The sequence below is a fragment of the Lactuca virosa genome, chromosome 4, assembly GCF_052849685.1.
Source record: "Lactuca virosa cultivar CGN04683 chromosome 4, Lactuca_virosa_CGN04683_v6, whole genome shotgun sequence".
Taxonomy (NCBI): domain Eukaryota; kingdom Viridiplantae; phylum Streptophyta; class Magnoliopsida; order Asterales; family Asteraceae; genus Lactuca; species Lactuca virosa.
In genome coordinates, this window is record NC_136429.1 from 409,728,544 (window position 1) to 409,754,764 (window position 26,221).

Genomic DNA, 26,221 nt, shown 5'->3' on the forward strand with positions numbered 1-26,221 from the left:
ATATATATATATATATATATATATATATATATATATATATATATATATATATATATATATATATATATATATATATATATATATATATATATATATATATATATATATACCATTCTGTTTCTTTCTGTATGCCGGTTTGCATAAAAGAACAAAATACAGGTCTCATTAAAAAAAATCATCCAGGTTTCATTAATAACTTTCATAAATAAGTAACTGTTGGTTTTTTATAAAAGAACAAAGTCCAATTTCTTAAAATAACAATAAAACAAAAAAGAGATCAATTTCTTAATCATCTACGGGATGTATCACCCCTATATATATTGGGTGCCCTATTTGTTATATATCATTCCTAGTTTCATTTCAATTCTCAAAAAGAAAACAAAGCAAATATGGCTGATGATCAGGTTCGTTCCTGAATTCCAATGGAAAGCTGCCACGATCATTATGCACTTGGCCATAATGGTTTTTCCGGCTACACTGGTGGCGGATTATGGTGGCTGTGTTAACTGATTAAACCTCCGATCCAAAAAATGATAAGTTATGTAAAGATGGATTATACTTAATGATGTAGCCATCTTTTTTTCAGTTTCGTGTTAATTATCTCTACATTTCTTAAAGAAACTTAGAGAGCCGTAATACAAATATCTCTACATTTCTTAAAGAAACTTAGAGAGCTGTAATACAATCACAACTACTAAGAAATGTAGAGATAAGTAGTTGTATTACTATTAGAGCTCTCCAAGTTTCTTTAAGAAACGATAGAGATAAGTAGCAGCATGAAACAGAAGAAAAGAGGGATACATCATTGAATATATTCCGGCCTTTAAAGAACTTATAATTTTTCGGGTCGGATGTTTGATTCAGTTATCTCAACTACCACTAAGTCGGAGGTTGCTTGAGGGCTTCTTGAAGGGGGCGTTGAGTGTATTCCGTAAGTCAATGTTAAAAGAACTTTTTCAGAATATCAGTTTTTTTTTTTTTTTTTATGTTAGTCCATTAGGGATTTATGTTTCAGTTACCGTGGCATTTAATGTAATATCAGTTCTATATTATATTTGGGTTTTTTTTAATATGGCATAGATAGAATGTATTGATAAATAAAATAGGGATAAATAAAATTTGGTTACTGATGATTACTAAATATATTGTGAAGGTGAGAAGAATAGAAACCTTTAAAAAAAATAACCTTACTTATTTGGCGTAAGATTCTGCAGTGATACATATGAGGAGCTTTGACTTGTAATAGAGGAAGACTAGAAGTTGCTGAACTTGAAAACATAAAGTGACAAAGCAAGAAAGGAAATCAGTAGAGTAACATAAAGAAAGAAACACAAAAATTTGAATCCGCTATCTCGCCATATCCAAAAAGCAATTGGGATTTGGTATTGTGTAAAAGGACTTTTAGCGTTGGAGTTGTTTGGCTTGGATTTACTTAACCATTAAACTTAAAAAAAAAAAAAATTAGAAACAATTATATTATATCTAACGGAGTTATTTATGTGATTAATTTCGATTAAGATATATGCAGTAGTTATTTGAATCTAATGGTATATGTAAGTTATTTGTTTTACTTTAACAAGTTTGAAGTAAGTTATTCAATTATTGTCATTTATTGTTAGTTAATTTGCTTTATTTTAATAAATTTGTTATTAAAAAGTTACTTCGTTTGTGCAAAATAAAGTTTCAAATTTTGATCATCTATTTGCGTTCTACAATTAACAATAGTATACATAAATATTTTTAAAAGTTAAAATAAACTTAGTCATCAACTGTAAAACAAATCGCCCCCTCAGAAGAATATTTAGGTTTGTCCCTTATTGGTTAATAATCTTTGATGAACTACGTTAGAACATTTGATATTAATTGTCTTGATGTCTTCTTTACATTTTGAATTTATCATAAACTAAATCAAATTAAACTCGCTATATGTTTTTTTTTTGAAGTTTTGTTTTTAGCTCCTCTAGTTTTAATGTTCGTATTCCGCGAGATTCTGGGAATTAAGAGATAAAAGAAACTATAATACAGTCCAAAAAAGGTGCAATATATTTGGTGTATTAAATTCTCCAACTTTGATTTCCCAAAAACTGATTAAATTATGGTTACAAAATGTGCAATATATTTGGTGTATTAGGTTAAAACTCATGTGATACATGGTTAATACACTAAACCGATATAAATAAAACAAAACTGCACAAATGGTCCCTATGGTTAGCTGAAAATTGTCACTTTGGTCCAAAAAAAGTTTGGACTAACACCATAGGTCCAAACTTTTCATTTTCTTTCGGGTTTGCTTTAAACATTTTTATAAAGACAGTTTTGCCCCTGAATTTATCCTTTGTATTTTCTTTTTTGAATATTTTTATTATAGAAATTAAAAAAATACTCTCTCTCTCTCTCTCTCTCTCTCTCTCTCTCTCTCTCTCTCTCTCTCTCTCTCTCTCTCTCTCTCTCTCTCTCTCTCTCTCTCTCTCTCTCTCTCTCTCTCTGTTGAAGAAAAACCCACACACGATGGGTTTTAACTACCATAAACCACTGCTGCCACTACCCCATCTTCCCTACTGGTTTCTGCGATTAGCCCCACCCACACATTCCCCGATCACTGTTTATTGATTCCTTCCTTTTTCCCTCGTCATTTGTTGTCGAACAGAAAAGTAACGGAGGCAGCCTCACCACCCCACTGCCATCGCTGCCAACGTAAAAACCAGCCACCACCACCTACTACCGTCGAGATTTCCACCAACACCTTGTTGCTTTCGTCCTTATTCCCTCTACAAACCAGTGAACACTAGAGGTGCTCTGACAATTCCTTTATCTGAATCTGGAATCTGATCTGATTCCCACAAACAAATCGTTTTTTTTGGGATAAATACTCACACACAAATCAAATTCCATAAATGATAAACACACACAAATACAATGACATAGAAGATCGGTGTGCCGCCGTTGCTCACCAGTCGAGATAGAAGAAGAAAAAAGATACACAGTCGGAGACGAAAATCGATTAACTAAAAGCAATTCAATTAAAACTAAAATAAGTCATTCCCCGACAACGACGCCAAAAACTTGATGTGCTAAATTATACTTAATAGTTTTAAATTTATAAGCCTAACAAATTTAACTAATTAATCACACTTAGACAGTGTACCTAGTCAGATTATAGGATAGTAAAGTAAGTTAAGTGTCGCACACTCTTTATGTGTTTTGAGGTTTTTTAGGCTAATTGCTAGAAATAGCAAGAGACTTCATTTATGTGGAAAAACTGGTTCGATTTTTTCTCACTGGTTAAAAAAACAGTTTAAATATGCACTTTTAGGTTAAACTGTTTGTTTTATTTACCAAGTTTTTATTCTATATCAGTTAGTCTAGAAGTAGCTAATTTAGTTATTTCGTTTATTTAATGAGCTTTTTATTGTTTGTAGCCCTTAACCGTCCTTTACAATTTTTCACAAGGCAAACAACTTCAAACATGTTTTTTTGTAGATTTGCCCACTCTTATCTGAAAACCTTCGGTAACACATTTGAATCATAATTCAAGGTTAAGGTCTTTTTTGCTTTGGAAGAGTGAAAAAGATTGACATTATAAGAATAACGTGGGCTGCAACACCTTTACATTTTTGTTCTAATAGTTCGGTCAATGGTAATGGTGCAGGCATCCCCCAATGAGTGGTTTGTATTTCTTCAGAATAAAAATAAAAATAAAAAGGGTATTGTTCCTGTCGGGGTTTCCGAGCTTGTTAAGGATTAGTTTCATCCTCTTCAAATTTACTCTCATACCCAACAAATTCAATGAAGCTCTTGAATTGTTCAATTGGCTCACCATGTGAAATTTTATTACCATCATCAACCAACATCATTAGTTTTGTCTAATCATTTGTAGATTTATCAACATCAAATGTTGGATTGGTATCGACAACAACCTTATATTTATACCTAAAATCACCCTTTCAATAGGCCTATTGTAAGAAAGAACATGATTCAATGTCATAAGTAATAAATTACAAATTTGGTTACTTTTAGCACCGGAAGACCTATTGCCACTAGAACGTTTTTCCCATGGAAATCGATTAATATCACTCTCATAACATGGTTAACAACAATTATACTGTGCTATGAGGCATACTACAAACAAAAACCAAAAAAAATATATGACATCACTATCGTCAAGAATCTGCATAACTATGTTTCATTCACGACATTGAAAAGATAGACATATTTGATTAGTGTGTAACATGGACTTGGAAGAAACCAACATAGTTAACCCACTAAAGTTGATATCACTGCTTATATCTACACCAAAACATGTGTAGTCTGGAACAATATACTATATAGATCCCTCATTCTAGTATCCAAAAGCTTTATGGGTTTATGCAACAACAATGACAATACAAATACCCTAACATTACAAGGACATTACTATGGAATGTCCGTACATTCCAAACTAATATCCAGAATGCATTTTTTCAGTCCAGAATGTACGAGGGACAAAACGAATACCAACCGCTACCAACTTCGGAATGACCATAAGTACTTCAGAATATGGCATTCCAAAATAAACAAATTATTTTTCAAAAAGTAAAAAATAATGGTTATTTTTCTCAAATACTTCATTTATATTCTATGAATTTCCCTTTTTAAACACACTATCGATATGCATACATGAAATATCATGGAGGGGCAAACGTGTCACGAAGTAAATATACATGGTAGTAAATCGAAAAATCAACATCATCAATACTATCATTTCATTCAGGTCCTCCAACACAGGGAGGGTTTTAGTTTTACCAGAAATGAGCATTTCTGAACTTCTTCCCGCCACTAAAAACCCTAGAAAATGGAGGTTCACATGGGAATCCAATTCTCACGTCCCCATTATCCGGTTATACCTTTTTCAACCCAACACAAAACCCTCCTCTCAATGCACCGATTTGAAGGTGACTGTTTTATCGGATAAATCTCTACTCGAAGTTACTTGGCTCGACAAAAATCAAGTAGGGTCACCGGCGACGGCAGCGTTACTTTGGGTTCCGATTCCTAGGGTCTTGATTGATGTTGATTCGCCGATTAATTTACGAGCACTGGATGATCACATTGAAGTTAAATTTGTTCTGATTCTTCCCGTCGACCACCCGATTATATCGAAATTTGATTTCGAAGCTGGCGATGAGAATGCGTTGGAAGATGATGAACTTCAACCTCTTCAATTGGATTCTGGTAATCAAAATATATTCTTTTTATTTTTGATTTTCACTATTCATTGGCATCTTAGCTCTTAGCATTTATCACCAGCAGTAAAGTTATCTTGCATCAAACAAAGAACCGGTATATGGTACTCTGTAATGGTGTGCAAAGCTACCTAGAACATTGCATCTTATTCCTCTTCTGCATATCATTTATCCTTCACACTATCTTCTTTTCCAATGTGCACTTCGTGTTTCTCTTGTATTTCATTCTTATCCATTTTAACTTTGTGATTTCAGATCTTAAGAAGCTGGCTTCTTGTGGAGAGGTGCAGTTTTATTGCAGATGTTGCTCTACCAAGTTAACAAGAGCTGTTCAGTAGGATTCTCTCCCCATTAACACCATACCTTCCACATTCATTCTTTGAGTCATTCTATAACTCTTTCTAATAGTTAACCTAATAGTGAAACCGAATCATATACACAGATTTTTCAAGGAAATGCCATCTGTTAATTGGCGTGAGGCAGCTGATAACTGGTTTGGGACTTGTTGCTGTTCTTTTGGGGGTGTAAGTGAGAAACTTGTAGCAAAATATGCCAACTCATACACATGTTCATCTGGAATGTGCCTAGTGGATGCTACATCTATTGTTATCTCCAAAGATGACTTAATAGGACATAAATTTCCCAACCAGATTAAACTCCAAGAACACAAATCTCTTCATTCTTTGAATAACAGCTTTAAAAAGCTGAATGTTGATCATGGTAGTCAAAATGAAAAACTCCATGATCATGAATGCTGCCATGTTCATGAACATGAAGAGGAAACACTTGATACAAATGAATTACTAGCAAACAAAACTAGTCTCCTCAATGGTCTTCTTGGAAATAGCTTCATGGTCACATCTCCTTATCTTTCAAAAGACATAAAATGGAGTGAAATCTCATGTCCTAATTGCTCATGTCTTCTTGGAGCATTCCCACATGATAATCTTGATGGTTTCCCATTAAATGATAGTGTTCACTTGTTCAAATGTTTCATATCTACTTCATTACCAATTGGAGGTTCAAATGACCTTTTTAGGTAAAGGGTATAATTTTTTTTAATCTTTATTTTCATCATAAGGTTTAGATCATGATTTTTATGTGGTTTAATCTTTGCAGGAAATATAGTTTAGAGAGGATGTTCAGTAGCCAGTTGTTGGAAAGTGCAAAAGATGAACTCTCATTCAGAACAGTGGTTAGAAATCTGCAAACAAGATCTCCAATGTTGCAAATTGTTCTGATAAACCCTAATTCATGGTGCTCATTTGGGGATTGTATGGATGAAATGGTATCAATTCCCAAGATCAATATCTACCCTATGATTAAAGTGCTGTTTTCAGACTGCAGTAACAACACTGAATCTCAGTTAAGGTTTGTCCCTATAGTTTTCAAATAGACAAAATGGCAGAAATGGTCCCTGTGTGAGAAAAAAAATGATAGAAATGGTTCCTATGTGAGAAAAAATTACCGAAATGGTCTCTGTATAACAAAATTACAGAAATGATCCCCTTTTAAGATAAAATTACAGAAACGGTCCCTTTGTAGGAAATAGATGAAATTACAGAAATGGTCCTTGTGTAACAAAGTTAAAGAAAATGGTCCATGGTAAACAAAGTTAAAAAAATGGTCCATGTGTAACAAAGTTACAGAAATGGTCCCTCTGTAGGAAATAGACGAAATAACAGAAATGTTTGTGAGAGCATTCAAAGGCATTTTAGTTTTTTACATTTTACTTTCTTTACTTATTACAATTACTATCAATGATGAGAAACAATTTTGAATCTTTATACAGGAAACTAGATGAATGGGTTAAAAAGAATCAAGTTGAAGATGTTTACATGTTGATGACAAAAGCATTAGCAGAATCATTGGAATTAGCAAACCGAATGCTTCCACTTTCTCATGCATCTCTTCAGGGGTTGTCTTTATCTTTCTTACATAGGTAATCAACATTTTAAAACTTCACTGAAAAAATATAGTAAATTTAGTGATTAATATTGTTGTGAAGTTTGTAGTCCTAGTCTTCTAGATGATTTAGGGTTTGGAAATTAGCACCTACATGGTGTAGTTTTGTGATATTGGGCTATAAATCTACAAAAAATATTATCTTAAAATAGCACTTTTGCTTCTTTGATGAGTTTTGAGATACAAATTCTTGAAGAAATGTGATTACTTTTGGGATCATGTACTTATATTCTTAAATTAGAGTATATTTCAGACTATAGGATTTAAGGCTGTGGGACAGAGACTGTGTTGTGTGTGCAAAAGACGTGAATGCCCTTCTCATGCTCATAATTACAAAAAATTGTTGATATTTGTACTTTTGAAATCGAAAGTGGTTTTAATCCTCTTGATTTTGGAATATTTCTTGTTGAAGGATGAATTGATTTTGCATCATATTTGTAAGGTTGTGTTCCATAAAAAATAAACCACAAAAATTGTGTTTGATGCTTAGGGTCAGTTAAAAACTTAAAATTATGTTTGATACCTTTTTTTTTTCTTCACGTTGATATAATCACAAGAATATAAAATATAAAGCAATTACATAGGGTGAGTTAAAAACTTAAAATTGTTGTTAGAGTCATCTATTATTTCTATTAAAGGGTTATTCTTCGTTCCAACAAACTATAAGTTGGTCCACACTGTCTTGAGAAGCATCATGTGAGATGGTAATAACATCATAAAAGCCCAATGCTCACAAAGAATCACAAATCCACATTGAAATTGAAAGTCACATTCGTGTTTTTGTAACTTGAATTCTCGACCACTTCTAAGTATACCATTCACCATATAAGCTAGTCATGACATAAGTTGATACCGATTTATGGAGGCTTGTGAAGCCCAAAGGTCACGCAAGTAAGGCTATCTTTGCCTACTATGAAAAGCCGATAATTTACGAGTCTTGATTTCATTCATTTTGTAAAAAAAGTTGGAGTTGAAATTCCTACTAAATCTCCTTTGTTTAGAATATATTCTCTAATTTCAAGCATCATAAATTCGTGTTGAGACCTACATGAGAACCTTAAATGATGCCATTTCAAAAAGAAAAAGAACAAAATTTATCGGATTATTTTGGTGCCATGGAGGTTATAAATACGACCTTGAAAAACCATACCAAATATAGCAATTTATAACCGGGAGTGTGTGAATGCATGGAGGAAGGACAACAAGAGAGGTCTTGCATGAAGAAAAGTGTGTCGTTTGGTAGCCAATGACGACTTGCCTGCGTTCTTCTTTTCAAAGGGTTTTTTGGTCTTTTCAAAGACCCTTTGTTTTGTCGGTTGTCAGGCAGTCTCTTTGGCTAACATCACAGTCTCTTTTCTCTCATGTCAAACCTTTTCTTGTTTGACAAATTATTTCTACATTGATGACAAACAATTCAATCTATATTATCCTCTCTTACACACAGTAAAGGTAAGAGTTTTAGTTTATTCCTTTGTTGGATTGAAACCTTATATTTGTCAATTTAAAAAATATGTATATATAAAAACAAAAGTTATTTGTGGATATGTATTAGTATGCATAATTGCTTGAAAATTTGTTAATTTGTTTGAGAACTATTAACCTAAGTTGGTAGTTTAGAATCAGATTGTTATTATTATTATTCTTTAGGGTATCAAAGTGTAATTATTCCTTTCTTTATATTTGGTTGTACTCTCCCCAAATCAATATGAAATCAACGATATCAATTCCTTATTATTGTTATGGTATCAGAGCATCCTTCCTCTAACCCTAATCCCAGTTAGAGCGGCAACCCTAAAATCCAGACTGCAATTACAGTCCATGTTCCTGCCAATTAACAGCAATAAGGTAATCTTGAGTCCTGAATCACCGATTACAAACTCATGGCATCAATAATTCAATTTTCAAATCAAGAGAAAACCATTCACAACTCTCACAAGTTCTCCTTTTCTCTCAAACCGACCAACTATGGCTCTTGGAGATCCATGATTGAATCCTTCCTCACCTCTCACAATCTTATTTTAGTTTAATTTCATACTTGTCAAAGGTGCATAATTTTATTGTTAAGAACTTTGATTATATTCATCTTGAGAATTTGATGTCATCACAAATATCAATTTGGTTTGATAGCAATCAAACCAAACAAACCACATGATGAATGATGTATAAAAAACGTAGTAGCAAAAAGATGAAATAATTCTTGACTATATATATAATATATAGATATGGGTAGTCTTCTGAGTACGGAAAATGAGCTTAACAAGCTTCTTTCATAGTTAAAATCGTAAAAATATCATTTTAACGGTAAATGGGAAGTTGTTTTGTATTGTGATGATATTGATGGGGGAGGTGGAAGCAGATGGTCGTGGTGTGGTAGTGGTGGTGTTGTTGAGTTGTGGGGTATGGTCTTCATTTGGACCTTATTGTTGCCATCGAGGCTTAGCAATGGTCTCAGGGCGGGCTTCAGAGCTATAAACCTTGGGAACTTATTTTTGCGTTATGGTTTATTTAGTTATTCGTTTATATTTTTATGTTGATCTAACAAATTCAGGATGTAAAAAAACGAAAGGTCATGCAAACATGGCACATGAATACATGGAGCATTAAATAAAAACATCCAAAATTTCTCACAAAAGTGCCAGAGTAATACCCACTTAGGCATGTATATAAAGCCAAACTCACCCTCTGATGAGAGCCGAGTGGTTGAGGAGGGAAATTTCATACAAGTGGTCTGGTGTTCAAATCCTAGCATATCCATAATATTGCTAGTGTTCCGCGATTGACCTCCAACATATTTGGGACGAGTTGATGTGAGTTGCTCAGATGGTGTGATTTACCATTTTTAAAGAGAATCCCAAGGGCCATGGGTCACTCGAGTAAGGCTGTATTTGGCAACTACAAAAAAGTTGATAGCAAGTCTTGATTTCATTCATTTTGTTAAAAGGTGGGTTGAAATTTCTAATAAATATTGTGGGAAGAATATATATTCTCTAATTTCATGTTTGTTTTGGCATCGCAAGCTTTGACACCTTTCTATGGTTTACATGATGCTTAAATATATCGGATTCTTGTGGTGCCATATACAAAAGCCATACTAAATTGCCATCTTATTTGATGAAATCCTTATATATGTTTGAAAGGGACTTTGCCAACCGTGAAGCTACAAGTTTGACAAAATATTGTGTGGATTTTGTGCCCTTTTAGCTTTTTAAAACTTTTTTTTTTCACAAGTCAAAGCCTTAATTAAAGATACGATGGACATGAGAACCTTAAATGATTCCATTTCATAAAGAATAATAATAAAAATTATTGGATTATTTTTGTGCTATGGTGGCTGTAAATACAACCTTGCAAAACCATATACTAAATATAGACAATTATAAGTTGTCAACCGGGAATTGAGTGTGTGAATCCATGGTGGAAGGACAAGACACGTCTTGCATGAAGAAAAGAGTGTCATTTGGTAGCCAATGATGACTTGCTGCCTCTACTTTTCAAAGGGATTATTGGTCTTTTCGAAGACCATTGGCAGAGTATTAGCGGCCTCCTTGGCTACCTCACAATCTCTTTTTTCTCATGTCAAACCTTTTCTTGTTTGACAAATTATTTCTATATTTTGATAACAAACCAATTCAATTTATATTATTCTCTCTTACACCCAGCAAACACCCAACAAAGGTGAAAGTTTAGTGTATTTGTTTGTTGAATTGAAACCTTCTATTGGTCAAATTTAAAAATATAACAAAAAGAAAGTTATATACTTATATGTACAAATGTATTATTTTGCATAATTGCTTGAAAACTTGTTATATTTGTCTGATTATATTTATCTTGAGAATTTATTGTAATCACAAGTAACATTTTGTTTGATAGCAATCAACCAAACACACCAATTAATGATGTAATAAAAAGCTTAGTATATGGATATAAACCACATGATTAATGATGTAATAAAAAGCTTAGTATATGGATATGGGTAGCCCTTCGAGTATGGAAAAATAGCTTAACAAGTTCCTTTTATACTCAAAACCATAAATATCATTTTAATGTGGTGGTGCGGTGGACATTGGGAAATGGGAGGTTGTTTTGTATTGTGATGGCACTCATGCCCCATGGGGGAGGTGGAAGCAGATGGTGGTGATGGTGTTGTTGAGTTGTTGAGTTGTTGGAGTATGGTTTGCCTTAGGGAGGACGGAGTCACAAAAGTGGGATGCAGCGTTACCGGCAATACCGTATGTATATGATGCCTTGCACCTGTCGGCTCCAGCGGGTTGATTGTTTATTGCATTTTGGCGGTTTGATGAACCCGTCATTTTTTGAATTGTGATTAATGTATGCAAGAATATATCCCAACATTATTTTATTTTCATTCTAACATGTGATGTTTAAAACTACCATTTTTTGTTTTACGCCCTTTTATTTATTCTTTTTTTTTCCTTTCTTTATTATTTTTTTTCTTTTATAAAACAATGCAAGAACATATATAATTGTGTTTATATTATTTAATTGTACCTCAAGCTTTAAAATTTGTATCAAGTTGTGTTTGCATGTTTTTTTATTAGTCTGTGAATTAGTTTTGTATGTTTTTGTTAATTAATCTCCCTATACTAATAAAATAAAATAGTAGTTCTTTTGCCATGTGTCACCCTTTTAGTCCTCTTAATTAATGTCATGCTATTTGGCAACCTATTGATTCACTATTTCAAATTTAAAATTTCTCACTCTAATTACATTAAATTAATAAAATTAGAATAAAAATTAAAATAAAATTAATACAGATTATAAGGTGATATAATTTCACGTATTTATTTGAATCAACGATTATAATTTTATATAACTAAAAAATATTTTTTAATTAATAATTTATTTAAAATAATTGATTAATAATTTTGAGTTTTTACTATGAAAATTTAATTAATTTTGTAACCGTAGTTTCCACGGATTATAAACTAGTTTTGAATAATTTTAATTAGTGTGTATTTGTTTTAAAGGCTTGAGAAATATGGGGTTTCCATGTGATATGAGTTGGGAGGGTTGAAAGAAAGATGAGAGATAAAAGCTGATGTGACGTTGATGTGACAATGAGTTGAGTGGGTTGGGAGGGAAGGACTCCCTCCTCCCTTAGAGATGAAAATTTACCCCGACCCGTTAGGGAACCCGGTTGACCCACTTCAAGGCTGAGCTCTAAGGTAGTTTACCTTGGGGAATTCAAGAAGCCGATGCCAAAGGTGGGGCTCTAGAAGGAAGAATAGAAGAATCCTTCAACAGACATTTTTTATATTGTTTTAAGAATCACATAGACTCTATTAAACAATGCATGAAATGCAACCTAAGAAATACGCCAAGCTTAAATATTTTGTTCTCAAGGAAAGAACTAGAAAAAAGATAAATCCGCAAAGAACTAGAAAAAGCTAAATCCGCGAATTGAAAAATTGTAATACTATGAAAATAGAAATGATCGTCTTTAAAGTGTTAACATACATACATGCTAGTAATTTAAAATGCCAAATACCCATTTTCAAACATATTAAAAATGAAGATCAAATATAAGAAAAAAATGTTTGCATGAGATAATATAGCATCAAAGAACACTTAACTCGGAAAAAAAAACGAGCATGTTATTAGGTCGTCCGGTGTACTATCAACGGAGCCCTCCGTTGTCCATGTTGGCACCAACCACGAACACAAACACCGTCTCTGGTGTCCGTTGTTGGACGTGGTCGTTGTGGATTGTGGTGACTACGACGATGAACAAAGCCCAATAGGAGGCACTGGGTCTTCTTCTTCTCTCCCACACTTCTTCTTCTCTCTCTTCTTTCTTTATGTTCTATCTCTTCTCTCACACACAGTGGAGAGTATCCCAATGGTTGTGGTGGTTCACAGAGGGCTAGTAGTAGGTGACTTGGAAGCTCTCCACGACCCTTGTCGTGGAGAGTATTGCAGATGGTCTTACAATTAAAGCCTGCAATCGGTACACTCATCGTCTCATGTTTAATACGGGGTTAGTGTGTATTTTACATGGTTTAAAGAAATGAAAATTTTAAGGCTCATGGTACTGACAAAGAACAATATTTAATTGTGAATTGGGTAGGTAATAACTAAATGGTTTTAAATTATAATAAGAAATGAATGTCAAAATATATTCAGACTATCTCCATTTACAACCAAACTCAACCCAACTATCTATTAAAAAATCAATTTCTTTCACTTCCACCTCTACAACCCAACTAAATCTAAATTTTTATTCTCATTAGCAACCCAACTAAAACCAATTTTTTACTAATAAATACAACTTATAACTTTTTCTATTATATTATTTTTTTAAATAAATATATTATTTTGGAAGCAAATGATCTATGGAAAAAAAACGAATGATCCACGGTAGATAATAATACAAACTTGGAAAAAGAAATCAATAGTTTAAAAAATAAAATCGAAAAAGAATAAAAAGAAAGAATTCATTGGAAGTGAAAGTATCTCTATCTATAAATAAAAATAAATTATAAATTTTATAATTTTTTTATATAATTTTAAAATTGGATAAATTATAGATTTTTGAAACAATAAATATTATTCAAAAAAAGAATTGATAATTCGCAGCATGAAGTGATTGTGAAGATATATAATAAAATATCCTTCAACTAAAAGTTGCTGCACCAAACCGGTCAGTGGGGTTTTGGAAAATTTATCAATTTTTTATATTATTTGGGCCAACCGACTACAAAATTATTCATGGATACATTAAAATACAAACAAGTTATAAATGACTATTCCAAGACCAACAAAATATACTGAATATAAAATGAGTCTACATAAAATGTACTAGTCTATATTAGGCAAAAAGTCCCATCGGATGTATATAACCCTAGTGTTTGGGTGCAACTGCTATAGCTTGTTAATTTAATCATAGAAATGCTTGAAAACAGTTTTTTCTAAATGCCGATATTATCATGTAAACACAACGTTCTTATGTTGATATAACAAGTTCAATTGTGTAAGAAAAGAAAGATCATGCTAACATGGCACATGAATACATGGAATGTTAAATAAAAATGTCAAAATTTTCACATAAAAGTGCTCTAGTAATAGCCACTTGGTCCGGTATCTAAAGCGAATCCCAATGGTCACTTGAGTAAGACTGTCTTTGCCAACTATGGAAAAGTCGATATGAAGTCTTGATTTCATTCATTTTGTAAAAAGTTACTTTGAAATTCCTAATAAATATTCCGTGGGCAGAATATATTCTCTAGTTTCATGCTTGTTTTCTCATCACAAACTCGAATTGAGACCTTTCCATGGTTTACATGATGCTTAAATATGACCTTCACATACCGTACTAAATTGCCATCATATTTGATGATCTTGAGACTTACCTTTATGGCAGAAAGGGACTTTGCCAATTGTGAAGATGGAATTTGACAAAATCTTATGCTGATTTTGTGCCTTTTTAGCCTTTTATAAAGTTTTTTCCACAAGTCAAAGCCTTAATTCAAGATCATTTCACAAATCAAAGCCTCTCTTTCTCTCTCTCTCTCTCTCTTGTTTTTTTTGTACATGTGTCATAATAATACCACCACTCGGGCATGTATCTACGGCAAAACCCGAGTGACATTGTCTTTAACAACTATAGACCAGTCCATGATTAATCATGACTTATTTTATTAAATTTGTAAAAAGTTGAGATGAAATTCCTTATATATCTTCATCTATTCAGAATATATTCTCTAACTTTGTACATCAAAACTCGTGTTGAGATCTTTCCATAGTCCACACCGTTACAAAAAAATAAAGCTATTAGTGGCAACAAATGTCACTGCTAAAGCCCCTAGTTGTCGCTGCAATTGTCTCATCGCTAAAAGTTCTTTGTCGTTGCTAAAACCCTTCTTTGCCGCTAAAGCTGTCAACACTACTACTTTTTTTAATAAAATTACAACTATAATTTTATATAAACTCCAGAAATACAAAATTTATAAAAACAATATTAATTTGTAGAAATGTAGAATCCATAAAAACATATAAAATTCATTATACAAAATCCATAATATATATATATATATATATATATATATATATATATATATATATATATATATATATATAATTTTGTTCGACAAACTTAAAACATAAAATTAAACATAAACTAATAATCATCTCCATCCTCATCATCTCCGGACTCTTCGTTCTCATCATCATTATCCCCGATACATCATATTGTTGCGACAACTCGTCTCGCAGTATATAAGTTTCTTGCCTTATGTCTGGTTTTTAGTAATAGCTTTTATGAGATCCGTCAGCTACAAAATAAATATATATAAATTATCAAAAAAACATAAACCAAAGTTTAAATTACCAAAGTAATTAAATACCAAATTTTAACAAAAACTAAACTACAAACATATCAAAACTTCTAACAAACCAAACTACCAAGTTATCAACATGCCAAAATATCAAATTAACATAAACCAAACAAATTACATACCAAAACTACCAATCAGATAGCAAACTTCCAATTACCAAAACTACCAACATACCAAACTACCAAGTTATCAACATACCAAAATATCAAATTAACATAAACCAAACTTATTGTATACCAAAACCACCAACATACCAAACTTGCAATTACCAAAACTACCAACATACCAAACTATCAAGTTATCAACATACCAAAATACCAAACTACATATCAAACTTTTAATTACTAAATATATCATAATACCAAACTAACATAAACTTAAATACCAAAGTAAGAACATAAACCAAACTACCAAACTTCCAATTACCGAAGATATAACTTATAATCAACAAGCATCAAAATTACTAAACTAACATGCATTACTTGATCATTATATGAGAGTTTAAAACTAAAATAATTTGGTTTATGTTAGTTTTACCTTGTGATGATAGTTGGGAGGACTGTCCCTCACAATAGTTTGAGGCTCCATTGGAAGGCTTATGCGCAATTCCTTTGATATGGTCGCGTCGAGCACCTAACAACTTTATACATGTTTCTATCTCATCCACTGGTGTTAGACTACTTGCTTCGGGTAAGCCTTGTTTTTGTTGTTCTATCCTCCGGAGTAAATCATTATGTATATTCAATATATATATATATATATATATATATATATATATATATATATATATATATATATATATATATATATATATATATATATATATATATAGGAAAATTAAACTTTAAATAAGCACTTACTTATTGTTTCTCGGCTAATGATCTATCGAATGTCCTACTTCTATTAGTATGAGCCTTACGAAACACTTCGGTCTTTTTCTGTTTAATAGTAAAAATTAGATTATACTTAAATAAACAGTTATATATATATATATATATATATATATATATATATATATATATATATATATATATATATATATATATATATATATATATATATATATATATATATATAGTGACTTACTTCTTTCTGTAGCGTCCCAGAAATTATGACATAAAATTTTTTGGTTTTAGATTAATAAGTCGTTAATACATATCTTTCCCATAAAACCAAGGTAACCAAGATTTAGCAAAACATCATCAAAACAGAGTAATTCACAGAATGCGGAAACATATGGTGTGTGATTTACAATCATCCCGAGCTCTTTCATTTGAAAATCGGAGTACCTGAAACATAAACTGAAAACCGTAAGCACAAAGCTTAGTGAGTTCCCGAAAATACCATAACATGTAACCACAGACTGTCTTGCAACATACATACATTCACCAAACATAACATAGTGGGCCCCGCCCTGGGGTATATTTCAACCCAAGCATAACATACTTGGAATGCCACAGGCTCCCCCCCCCCCCATGGTCTGATATCCGGGTGCCATGGGCTCCCCCATGATCTTTAACTGGTATGTCGTGGGCTCCCCCATGGTCTGATAACCAAGTGTCATGGGCTCCCCCCATGGTCTTTCATGCAAGCATAACAGAGACAACTAGCATTCCACATAACAAGTAATGGGCCGACATTGGTGCCTTCGACCCATGGAGATAGTGAGAAGACTCACCTCGCACTGCCGAAACAAACAAAAAATATATGGCTGCTGACTGGCAGATCCTCGAACTATCAAAGTCAAAATAAACCCAATCAACAATTGGGTTCCAATCCATAACCATAAATCCATACTTGGGGTAAAAAGACCATTTTACCCCTAACCTAGCTTGGTCCAAAACTAAGGCCCAAACTCACAATCTGTAAGGCCCAAAGGCCAACTAATCAACCAAGGACCACATATGGCCCAATTTTCCAAATTGGGCCCAAACCCCTTACATGGGCCTTACACTAAAGCCCAACTATTTTTCATAGTCCAAAACACTTGTACTTAGATGGCCCATTAATAACCCAACACCCAAGCCCAAAAGCCCAAACTCGAAGCCCAATTGCAAAATCCCATTTGACTAAGTACGCCCTGCGTACTCAGTGAGTACGCTAAGCATACGACCAAGAAACCCAGTACGCCCCGCGTACTGAACCTGCCCACAACCAATCTAGAAAACGTCTTAATCCCTTAATCCAAGATGTCCAAAACCTCAGCTTTGGCAAGTATGAACCCCTCCTTAAGTGTAAAACTCCATTGCAAGCTTGGTTTTGTCATTATAAGACTTTAGAGCCTTGCATGCACGTAAAGTTTGCAACTTTACATGATAAACATGCCTTGTGAAGTTGGATGTGCAATATGGAACCTTTAGATGGCTTATTAAGCATCTGTTTGGATATGGACTGAAGGGACTCGGCGAGTTGGATGGTCAACTCGGCGAGTCCGATGAAGATTGTCGTGGACTCGGCGAGTCAGCTAGGGTTTTCCCGACTTTTTGTACGCATGAACTCGGCGGGTTGCAGAGAAACTCGACGAGTCAGAATAGGGTTTTCACGGCCACTAGAGTTCTGGAAGGACTCGACGAGTCAGTGTCTGCACTTGACGAGTCGGGTCAACACGAACTGTTGACTTTGACCGTTGACTTTGACTTTGACCAAGGGTTGACTATTTGACTTCTGGGGCATTTTTGGGAGATTGGAAATTTACAAGTATGGTTCTATGGTGAGTATAGGTGGTGGAGTTAGTGACGACGATCTGAGAGTTTGAGCTTATCTTTCGAGTCGACAGTTGCGAGGTGAGTTATCCTCACTATACTCAAGGGTCTAAGGCACCAAGGCCGACCCTTTGGATTGTTTTCTGGTCATGTTATGCTAGTATGATCTGTTGGATCGGTATCCTAGAGGGTAGGATAATATTATGTGGTATGTGGTATGATTTGTTAGATCAGTATCCTGGTAGATAGGATGGTATTATGTGTTATGTGGTATGATCCGTTAGATCAATTGTTGTCTATAGACTGTTATGTGATTATCTGTTACATGTGTACATTTTTGTTTGGCGGTTGAGGCTTATCTGCTTTGTGCGAAAGCCAATAGACCTGGGCATTCCAACCTGATGGTTGTGGGCCGTGAGTATGCCATCCCGAGGATGATTGGACTCACAGTATGAGGGCATTCCAACCTGTTGGTTGTGGGCCTGATGTATTTCATCCTGAGGATGATTGGACCTATAGTATGTTGGCATTCCAACCGGATGGTTGAGGGCATGGGGTATTCCAACCCGATGGTTGACTGGAACCATAGTATGATGTTTATGATTATATGCGTATTGTTGTGGGTATGGGAATTTTGGGGGAACTCTGTAACACCCGGAATCCGGAAGACCAAGAAAGGAAAGGAAAACCCTAAGTCAAAGTGGTCAACTCGTCGAGTCCATGGACGAACTCGACGAGTCGGAGTGGGTTCCGTGTCGCAGATTAAGTGACCGACTCGACGAGTCGGGGAGGCTGACTCGGCGAGTCTGGTATGGGTTGGGAAACCCTAAAATCGGGACTTGGTACCCTATTTAAGCATCTCATTCTCATTCTATCAACCTCATCTTCAGCCTCCAGACCCCAAATCCCCACCCACGAAACCCTAGAGCCTCCCTTGAGTTTGTGAGCCATTTTGTGAGACTTGGAGCATTCTTGAAGCTTGGAAGAGCAAATAGAAGGTTGGAGGTTCAAGGAGGAAGGAATAGATCCAGAAGATTCACCCCATTTGCTACATATATTGGTAATCAAGTCTTCATCTTGACTTTTAGTTTGATAGATCTCTTTATAGCCCTTTTCATGAAGTTTATGACCCAGGAATGATTCCTTGTGGGATTTGGACGTCCCCAAGATAGATCCTTTCAGATCTGGGCACTTGTGAGCCCTAGGAGCTCTGAGTTGATGGCTTTTCCCTTCCATGGCTCCATTCTATGTCATAGACCTCCATTGTAGCTTAGATTTGGTGTTTTAGCTTCATAGCACCTTGCATGCACGTAAAGTTAGCAACTGTACGTGTAATGCTAGTCTTAGGAGTCCAGATCTGTAATTAGGAAGCAATGGAATGGACTGAGATCGTCAGAATGTAGATGATGAAGGTGGACTCGGCGAGTCTGTTATTGGACTCGGCGAGTCGGGTCGCAAACCCTAACTTCTTTTGGGTGCGATTCGAATCAGTGAGTTGAGGCGGTGACTCAGTGGGTTGGCCAGGACCAGGACTAGGACTTGGAGATTTAGGACTCGACGAGTCATGGGGGTGACTCGGCGAGTCGAGTCGCGGAAGGATGGGAATTCTGAGCTTATGAACTCGGCGAGTCAGTAGGCTGACTCGGCGAGTAGGGTCAACCTGGAAGGTTGGCTTTGACCCGGACTTTGACTTTGACCAGTTGACTTAGTTTGACTTCTGGAGGTCAGTTTGGGACTAAGTGTTATATTGATATTAGTAGCTCGGGGAGCTAGAGGAGCAGCGGTTTGGGGAGTTGTCAGTCAAGCAGCCAGAAGTGTAGCAGCAAGAGCTTCAGCAGTGCAAGGTGAGTTTCCCTTTGTGTGAATGGGTCTAAGGCTACAATGTCGGCCCATGTAGTTTATGAGTAGGAAGACCCAGAGGTTAGCCCTAGGCACTGTATGCTAGTATGTTATTTCGGAACAGGTCCGATGCCGGGTGGGAGCCCAAGAGAATGTTTGCATGTTAGATTATACTTGTGGTCTGTGTGATACTTGTATGTGCCTGGTAGGGAGGTGAGTGTGGGCGAGGACCCGTATCTCATCACTAGCAGAGTACGAACGGAGTTTCGTATCTCATTAGTAGTAGAGTAGGGGCGAGGCCCGAGATAGGAAAGGAGTGAGTGTGGGCGGGGGCCCGTATCTCACTAATAGCAGGAGCTTGGACGGGGTTCCATGACTAACCAGTAGCAGGACAGGGGCGAGGCCCAAGATAGGCGAGGCCTGAGAACAGGAATACAGTAGATAAGGGTTAGTTGTGTGTTATATTATATGGTTATATGTGTTGGATTAGTGTCTAAGTCCGTAACTATATTTGGTATGTACTTGATCCGAGTGTGCATGGTCCTTTTGGGTTGCCTTCACCAAAGCAACTTGACAAGGTAATTTGATATGAGAGAGAAGATATTATGATTTATTAATATATTATAAGAATGATATATTAAAGGAGAAATCATATTTATTTAATTAGTATTAGTCATAAATTAATTAGGAATTAATTTGGTAACTAAAAGAGATTAATTAAATAAAGGGGTATAAACTGTCAAATGTGTGATAGTTGAGTTTTGGGCTGGGAAACCCAATGGAATAAGGAGGAACGAAATTATGATGAGGGATCATCATATTTTCGTCCAAGGGCCTCATTCCAGAAGGTTCCTTGGGCTGCTTGGTGGCTAAGCTATCCATTAGGGTTTAGACTGAAACCCTAGCACCCTACAGTATAAATAGATGCCCTATGCTTCAATTTTCGGCCACTTGATTCCAAGAGAAAACCCTAGGGCCGAAAATTAGTATCCTCCCTCTCTCTCTTAATTGCCTTCTTGCTTCAAGGTGTTTGTAAGCCATTAGAGGCACTACAATTGTGGTGCTTGCTTTCAAGAGTTCAAGAGATCAAGGAAACTAGTTGTTATTGCAATATAACAACAAAGGTATGTCTACTACACTTCTATATGATTTTTCGAAAATTATAGAAGCATGCTAGGGTTTATTTTGTGTTCATATAGTTGTATGTCTTATAGTGAAAACATAGATCCAATTAGGGTTGCATGCACACATAGGATTGTTTGTATAAAACCTATCAGTGGTATCAGAGACTTTGGTTTTTTGTTTTCAATTGGATTTGATACATATTATGAACTTGACAAATTAGGGTTTATGGCAAGTAAACCCTAAGGCTTGGTGATTTTCGCCATTAGGGTTGCAAAACCCTAGTTGGCGATTTTGATAGGGTTCTTAAACCCTTTTGCCTAGCCTCCATATTTTCGAAATTAGGGTTATGAAACCCTAGGGATTTCGAAAATCCCTTGCCCCCCAAGACAAGATCCCAAAATTTTAGGGATTTGGATATTGCTATCTTTGTGATTATCAATTTAATTGTTTAAACTAGATAATTGAAGATCTTGAATTATCCTTTCCATAAATTTCAAAATCTAGGGGATAAAAAGGATTAGGTAAATTAATAGTTTAATTTTATGATAATCCTTCATGATTTAATAGTTTAAATTAATTGTTTAATTTTGATAATTATTAAATCAAAGTTTTGTTGATGTTTAAAATTTTAAATTAAAAAGTTTAATTTTTCGAAAATTTTAAATACAATTAAGACACTAGTATTTTGAAATGTTTTAAAATACACCCTTATACAATTATGATATTATAAGATTAATTATTATATATATGTATAAGAATAAGCTAGTCTTATCGCTAGTAGGCCTCATTCACGAAGCCAGTCTATAAGGTGGGTATAAGGTTGCTGCCTATAAAATGGCGCTTAATGGATGTACACTCACATCTACCGCTTGCTTGATTGGTGGAGGGTCGTTAGCCGAACGGATAGGATAGGGCACTTAATTTCTCATTATAAGTATAATGGAAATATTAAAGTAACTACATTGTTTTACAAATTCCCACTCTTAGTTACTTTAGGGTAAAATGTGAAAATGATGCTATTCCATGGAATTACACTTTGTACCCCTGTCAAACGTTAGTGGAGCGTGCATGGTTAACCAGCACACTAATTTGGGATTGACATTGGTGACAAAGGGTGGCTCGATGTCTTATCATAGATCAATGGAGCGTGCGTGGCTAACCAGCACATTGATTAGGTGATGAAAACATTGAGTGCACCACGATGATTCGCATGGTCATTCACAAACTTGTTTGCGATCCTCGGCATCCCAGTCGCAAATTTGAAGTGCATATCGAGATTTAAACATGCCATTGAAATGTTCAATGAATCTCAAAAGAAATCTAGGAATTTTCAAATACATTTAAAACTTAACCTCTTTCGTTTTTCATGGTGAAAATTAGTGAATCGTCATTCACTTACCTTCAAATTATTTACTTTTAGATTACGGCATCCCTTTTCTAAGTTGTAAATAATGTTGTTGGATCCTAGCCCTAATTTCTCATTTGGGTGTTTAATTGGGGATTCGTTCTAATCAAACTTTGTTCCTTTCTATTTCAGATGTCAAACGCAAACGCGAACAACAACACTTCTGGGTCATTCTCGTTGATGAACCTATGTCAGAAAGTGACATTTGATGGCTCGAAATTCAACGAGTGGATGAGATACATTCGCATGATAACTCGTTACGAGGACAAAGAATATGTCCTCGACGAGAAGCTAGAAAAGATCAACCCAAAAGAAGCTACTCCTGAAGAGATGGCCGCCTTTGAGGCCCACGAGCGTGATGCAACGAAAGTTCATTGCATTATGTTGGCCACCATGAACCTCGAACTCCAAAAGTCCTATGAGGACATGTATCCATATGAGATGCACCAAGATTTGCTCGACAGGTACCACCAGAGCGCGAGGCAAGAGCGCTATGAGATCATCACCAACATGATCACCGCTAAGATGGGGAGTGGAGAATCCCTAACTGCTTATTTGCAAAGAATGCAAAGATATGTTGATCGTCTTCTCAAACTTAATGTTAAGTTTGATGAGGATTTGGCTATCGACATCATCCTCCACTCCTTGCCTTCCTGCTACAACCAGTTCAGAATGACCTACCACATGAATAAGGAAGAGGTCACCCTAAGTAAGCTTCAAGGGCTCCTGAGGACAGCTGAGAGCAACCTCAAGGACAAATCTATTGCATCATCCTCTAATGTAGCTGCTCATGTGTTGGCAATTGGCCAAGGAAAGGGAAAGAAGAGGAAGGCTCCTTCCAAGAGCCACCATAAGGGTAAGACCCAAGATGGTTCCTCTTCTAGTGGGACCAAAGCAGGTTCTATTAAGCCCTCTTCTGACCCCAAGGAAGCAGAGTGCTTCTATTGCCACCAGAAGGGCCACTAGAAACGAAGCTGCCCTAAATATCTGCAAGATATTAAGGATGGGAAGATAAAGCCCACCTTTGCAGGTATGTATTTAATTAAATCTATTAACTCATCATTTGCTACTTCATGGGTTCTTGATATAGGGTGTGGTTACCACATTTGTTCTGATATGCAGGGCCTAAAAAGAAGTAGGGAAGTGGAGCATGGAAGGATAAGCTTGATCATGGGAAACAAGAAGTCTTCACCAGTAACCAAGATCGGAGTTTATTCCTTAGTGTTGAGTAATGGGTTAGGACTAGATTTAAATAATTGTTGCTATTCGCCAGATATGGCAAGGAACATCATTTCTTTTCATGGTTTGTTTAGAAAAGGTTTCAGATATTCATTTGATAATAGTAATGGTTCTATTAATGCTTATTTGAATGGTCTCTTTTATTTCAATGCATTACCTTGTAATGGGATTTATGAATCTGTGTTAGTTATTGACAATTTAGGAAATGATGTTTTAAATATTGATTCGTCCACAAGTTTGGACAAAGCATGCTTGTGGCATTGTCGCCTTGGCCATGTTAACAAGAAACGTATAGCCCAACTCCAAAAGGATGGAGTATTGGAGTCATTCGACCTTAGGGACGATGACGTGTGTGAGTCTTGTTTGCTTGGGAAGATGACCAAGTCACCCTTTACTGGCACATGTGAAAGGGGTGAGGGTGTATTGGATCTCATACATACAGATGTATGTGGACCCTTTAGATCCACCACAAGGGACGCTTGTCGCTTCTACGTGACTTTTACAGATGATTACAGCAGATATGGACATATCTACTTAATCAAGAAGAAGTCAGAAACCTTTGAAAAGTTCAAAGAGTTCAAGAATGAAGTGGAGAATCAGTTGGGCAGGAAAATCAAGATGCTTCGATCTGATCGAGGGGGAGAGTACCTAAGTCTTGAGTTTCACGACTATCTGAAAGAGTGTGGAATAGTTTCACAATTGACGCCTCCTAGAACGCCACAATTGAATGGTGTGGCTGAGAGACGTAATCGAACCTTGTTGGACATGGTTCGCTCTATGATGAGTCGTGCTTCGTTACCAATCTCATTCTGGGGGTATGCCTTGGAGACTGCCGCCCATATCCTTAACTTAGTTCCCACCAAGAAGGTTACCAAAACACCTCACGAGATGTGGACAGGAAAAGCTCCCTCGTTAGCACATATCAAGGTTTGGGGTTGTGAAGCTTTCGTAAGACGAGAGACTCACGACAAGCTAGAACCTCGTAGTGAGAAGTGTTACTTCATTGGCTATCCACAGAAGTCTTTTGGTTATCTCTTCTATAGACCAAATGACAATGTTGTCTTTGTTGCTAGGAGAGGGGTTTTCAGAGAAAGAGAACTCATAAGCCAAGGAGACAGTGGGAGTCAGATTGACCTTGAAGAGCTTCAAGAGTCAGGAGAAGAAGGAACCTCTGACACTGGCGTTCAAGATGAGGAGGAAAATCATGTTGAACCAATTGATCAGTCCTTACCTCTTAGACGTTCAAGTAGAGTTATTGTTCCACCCCAGTTTTATGGTTTCCATATTACTACTGACGGGGATACGTTTATTAGTGATAGTACACTAGTGAATCTGGACGAACCTAACAGCTACAAGGAAGCCATGGCAGGCCCAGAGTCTGCTAAATGGAAAGAGGCAATGGACAGCGAGATTCAGTCCATGTATGACAACCAAGTTTGGAATTTGGTTGATAATGTACCAGGTCGTAAGACAGTCGGGTGCAAGTGGATCTTCAAGAAGAAGACAGACATGGATGGGAAAGTGCACACTTATAAAGCGCGATTGGTCGCGAAGGGCTTTACTCAAACTCCTGGAGTTGACTATGATGAGACCTTCTCACCAGTTGCGAAAATAAAGTCTATTAGGGTAATGCTTGCAATAGCTGCGTTTCATGATTATGAAATCTGGCAGATGGACGTAAAAACTGCTTTCCTAAATGGGAAGCTGGCTGAGGATGTTTACATGAATCAGCCAGAGGGTTTTGTCAATGCGAAGCATCCAAATAGAGTGTGCAAGCTTGAGAAATCCATTTATGGATTAAAGCAAGCATCTCGCAGATGGAATCTTTGTTTTGACAAGAAGGTCAAAGAGTTTGGTTTTCTGCGAAATGAAGATGAGTCATGTGTATATGTCAAGGCCAGTGGGAGTATAGTGAGCTTCCTCGTATTGTATGTCGATGACATACTACTCATAGGAAACGACATCCCAACATTGCAGGAGGTCAAGTCCTGGCTTGGGAAGTGTTTCGCTATGAAGGACCTCGGAGAGGCTGCATATATTCTGGGAATAAGGATAGTGAGAGACAGAAGCAAGAGACTGATAGGACTCAGTCAGGATACATACTTGGAAAAGGTACTAAAACGTTTTAGTATGGAAAATTCCAAGAAAGGGGAGTTACCAATCCAATGCAATACCAAACTGAGTAAGACTCAGAGCCCGAGTACAGAGGCAGAAATAGCTGATATGAGCCGAGTACCTTACGCTTCCGCAGTTGGCTCGATTATGTACGCTATGACTTGTACTCGCCCTGATGTGGCTTTCGCTCTGAGCATTGTCAGCAGATATCAAGGGAATCCTGGTAGGTCACATTAGATTGCTGTCAAGAATATT

General features: G+C 35.8%; 1 protein-coding gene and 1 long non-coding RNA gene across 3 annotated transcripts; both read left to right on the forward strand.

The window, feature by feature from the left end:
• Positions 1-4,773: 4,773 nt before the first annotated feature.
• On the forward strand, positions 4,774-7,406 carry LOC145108903 (HECT-like ubiquitin-conjugating enzyme (E2)-binding protein). 2 transcript variants are annotated; one of them, XM_079045986.1, is made up of 5 exons: positions 4,774-5,211; positions 5,478-5,556; positions 5,665-6,261; positions 6,342-6,593; positions 7,015-7,406. In XM_079045986.1, exons 1-5 carry the CDS (start codon positions 4,788-4,790, stop codon positions 7,166-7,168), a joined length of 1,506 nt encoding a protein of 501 aa, XP_078902112.1. In that variant the 5' UTR covers positions 4,774-4,787; the 3' UTR covers positions 7,169-7,406. The 2 variants fall into 2 exon arrangements, with proteins under 2 accessions (XP_078902112.1, XP_078902113.1); XM_079045987.1 differs by having other exon boundaries at positions 6,342-6,587.
• Positions 7,407-8,905: 1,499 nt separating this feature from the next.
• LOC145108904 (uncharacterized) lies at positions 8,906-10,197 on the forward strand. The gene is made up of 2 exons (XR_013708632.1): positions 8,906-9,032; positions 9,736-10,197. It is a non-coding gene; the product is annotated as an uncharacterized LOC145108904 (long non-coding RNA).
• Positions 10,198-26,221: the final 16,024 nt, after the last annotated feature.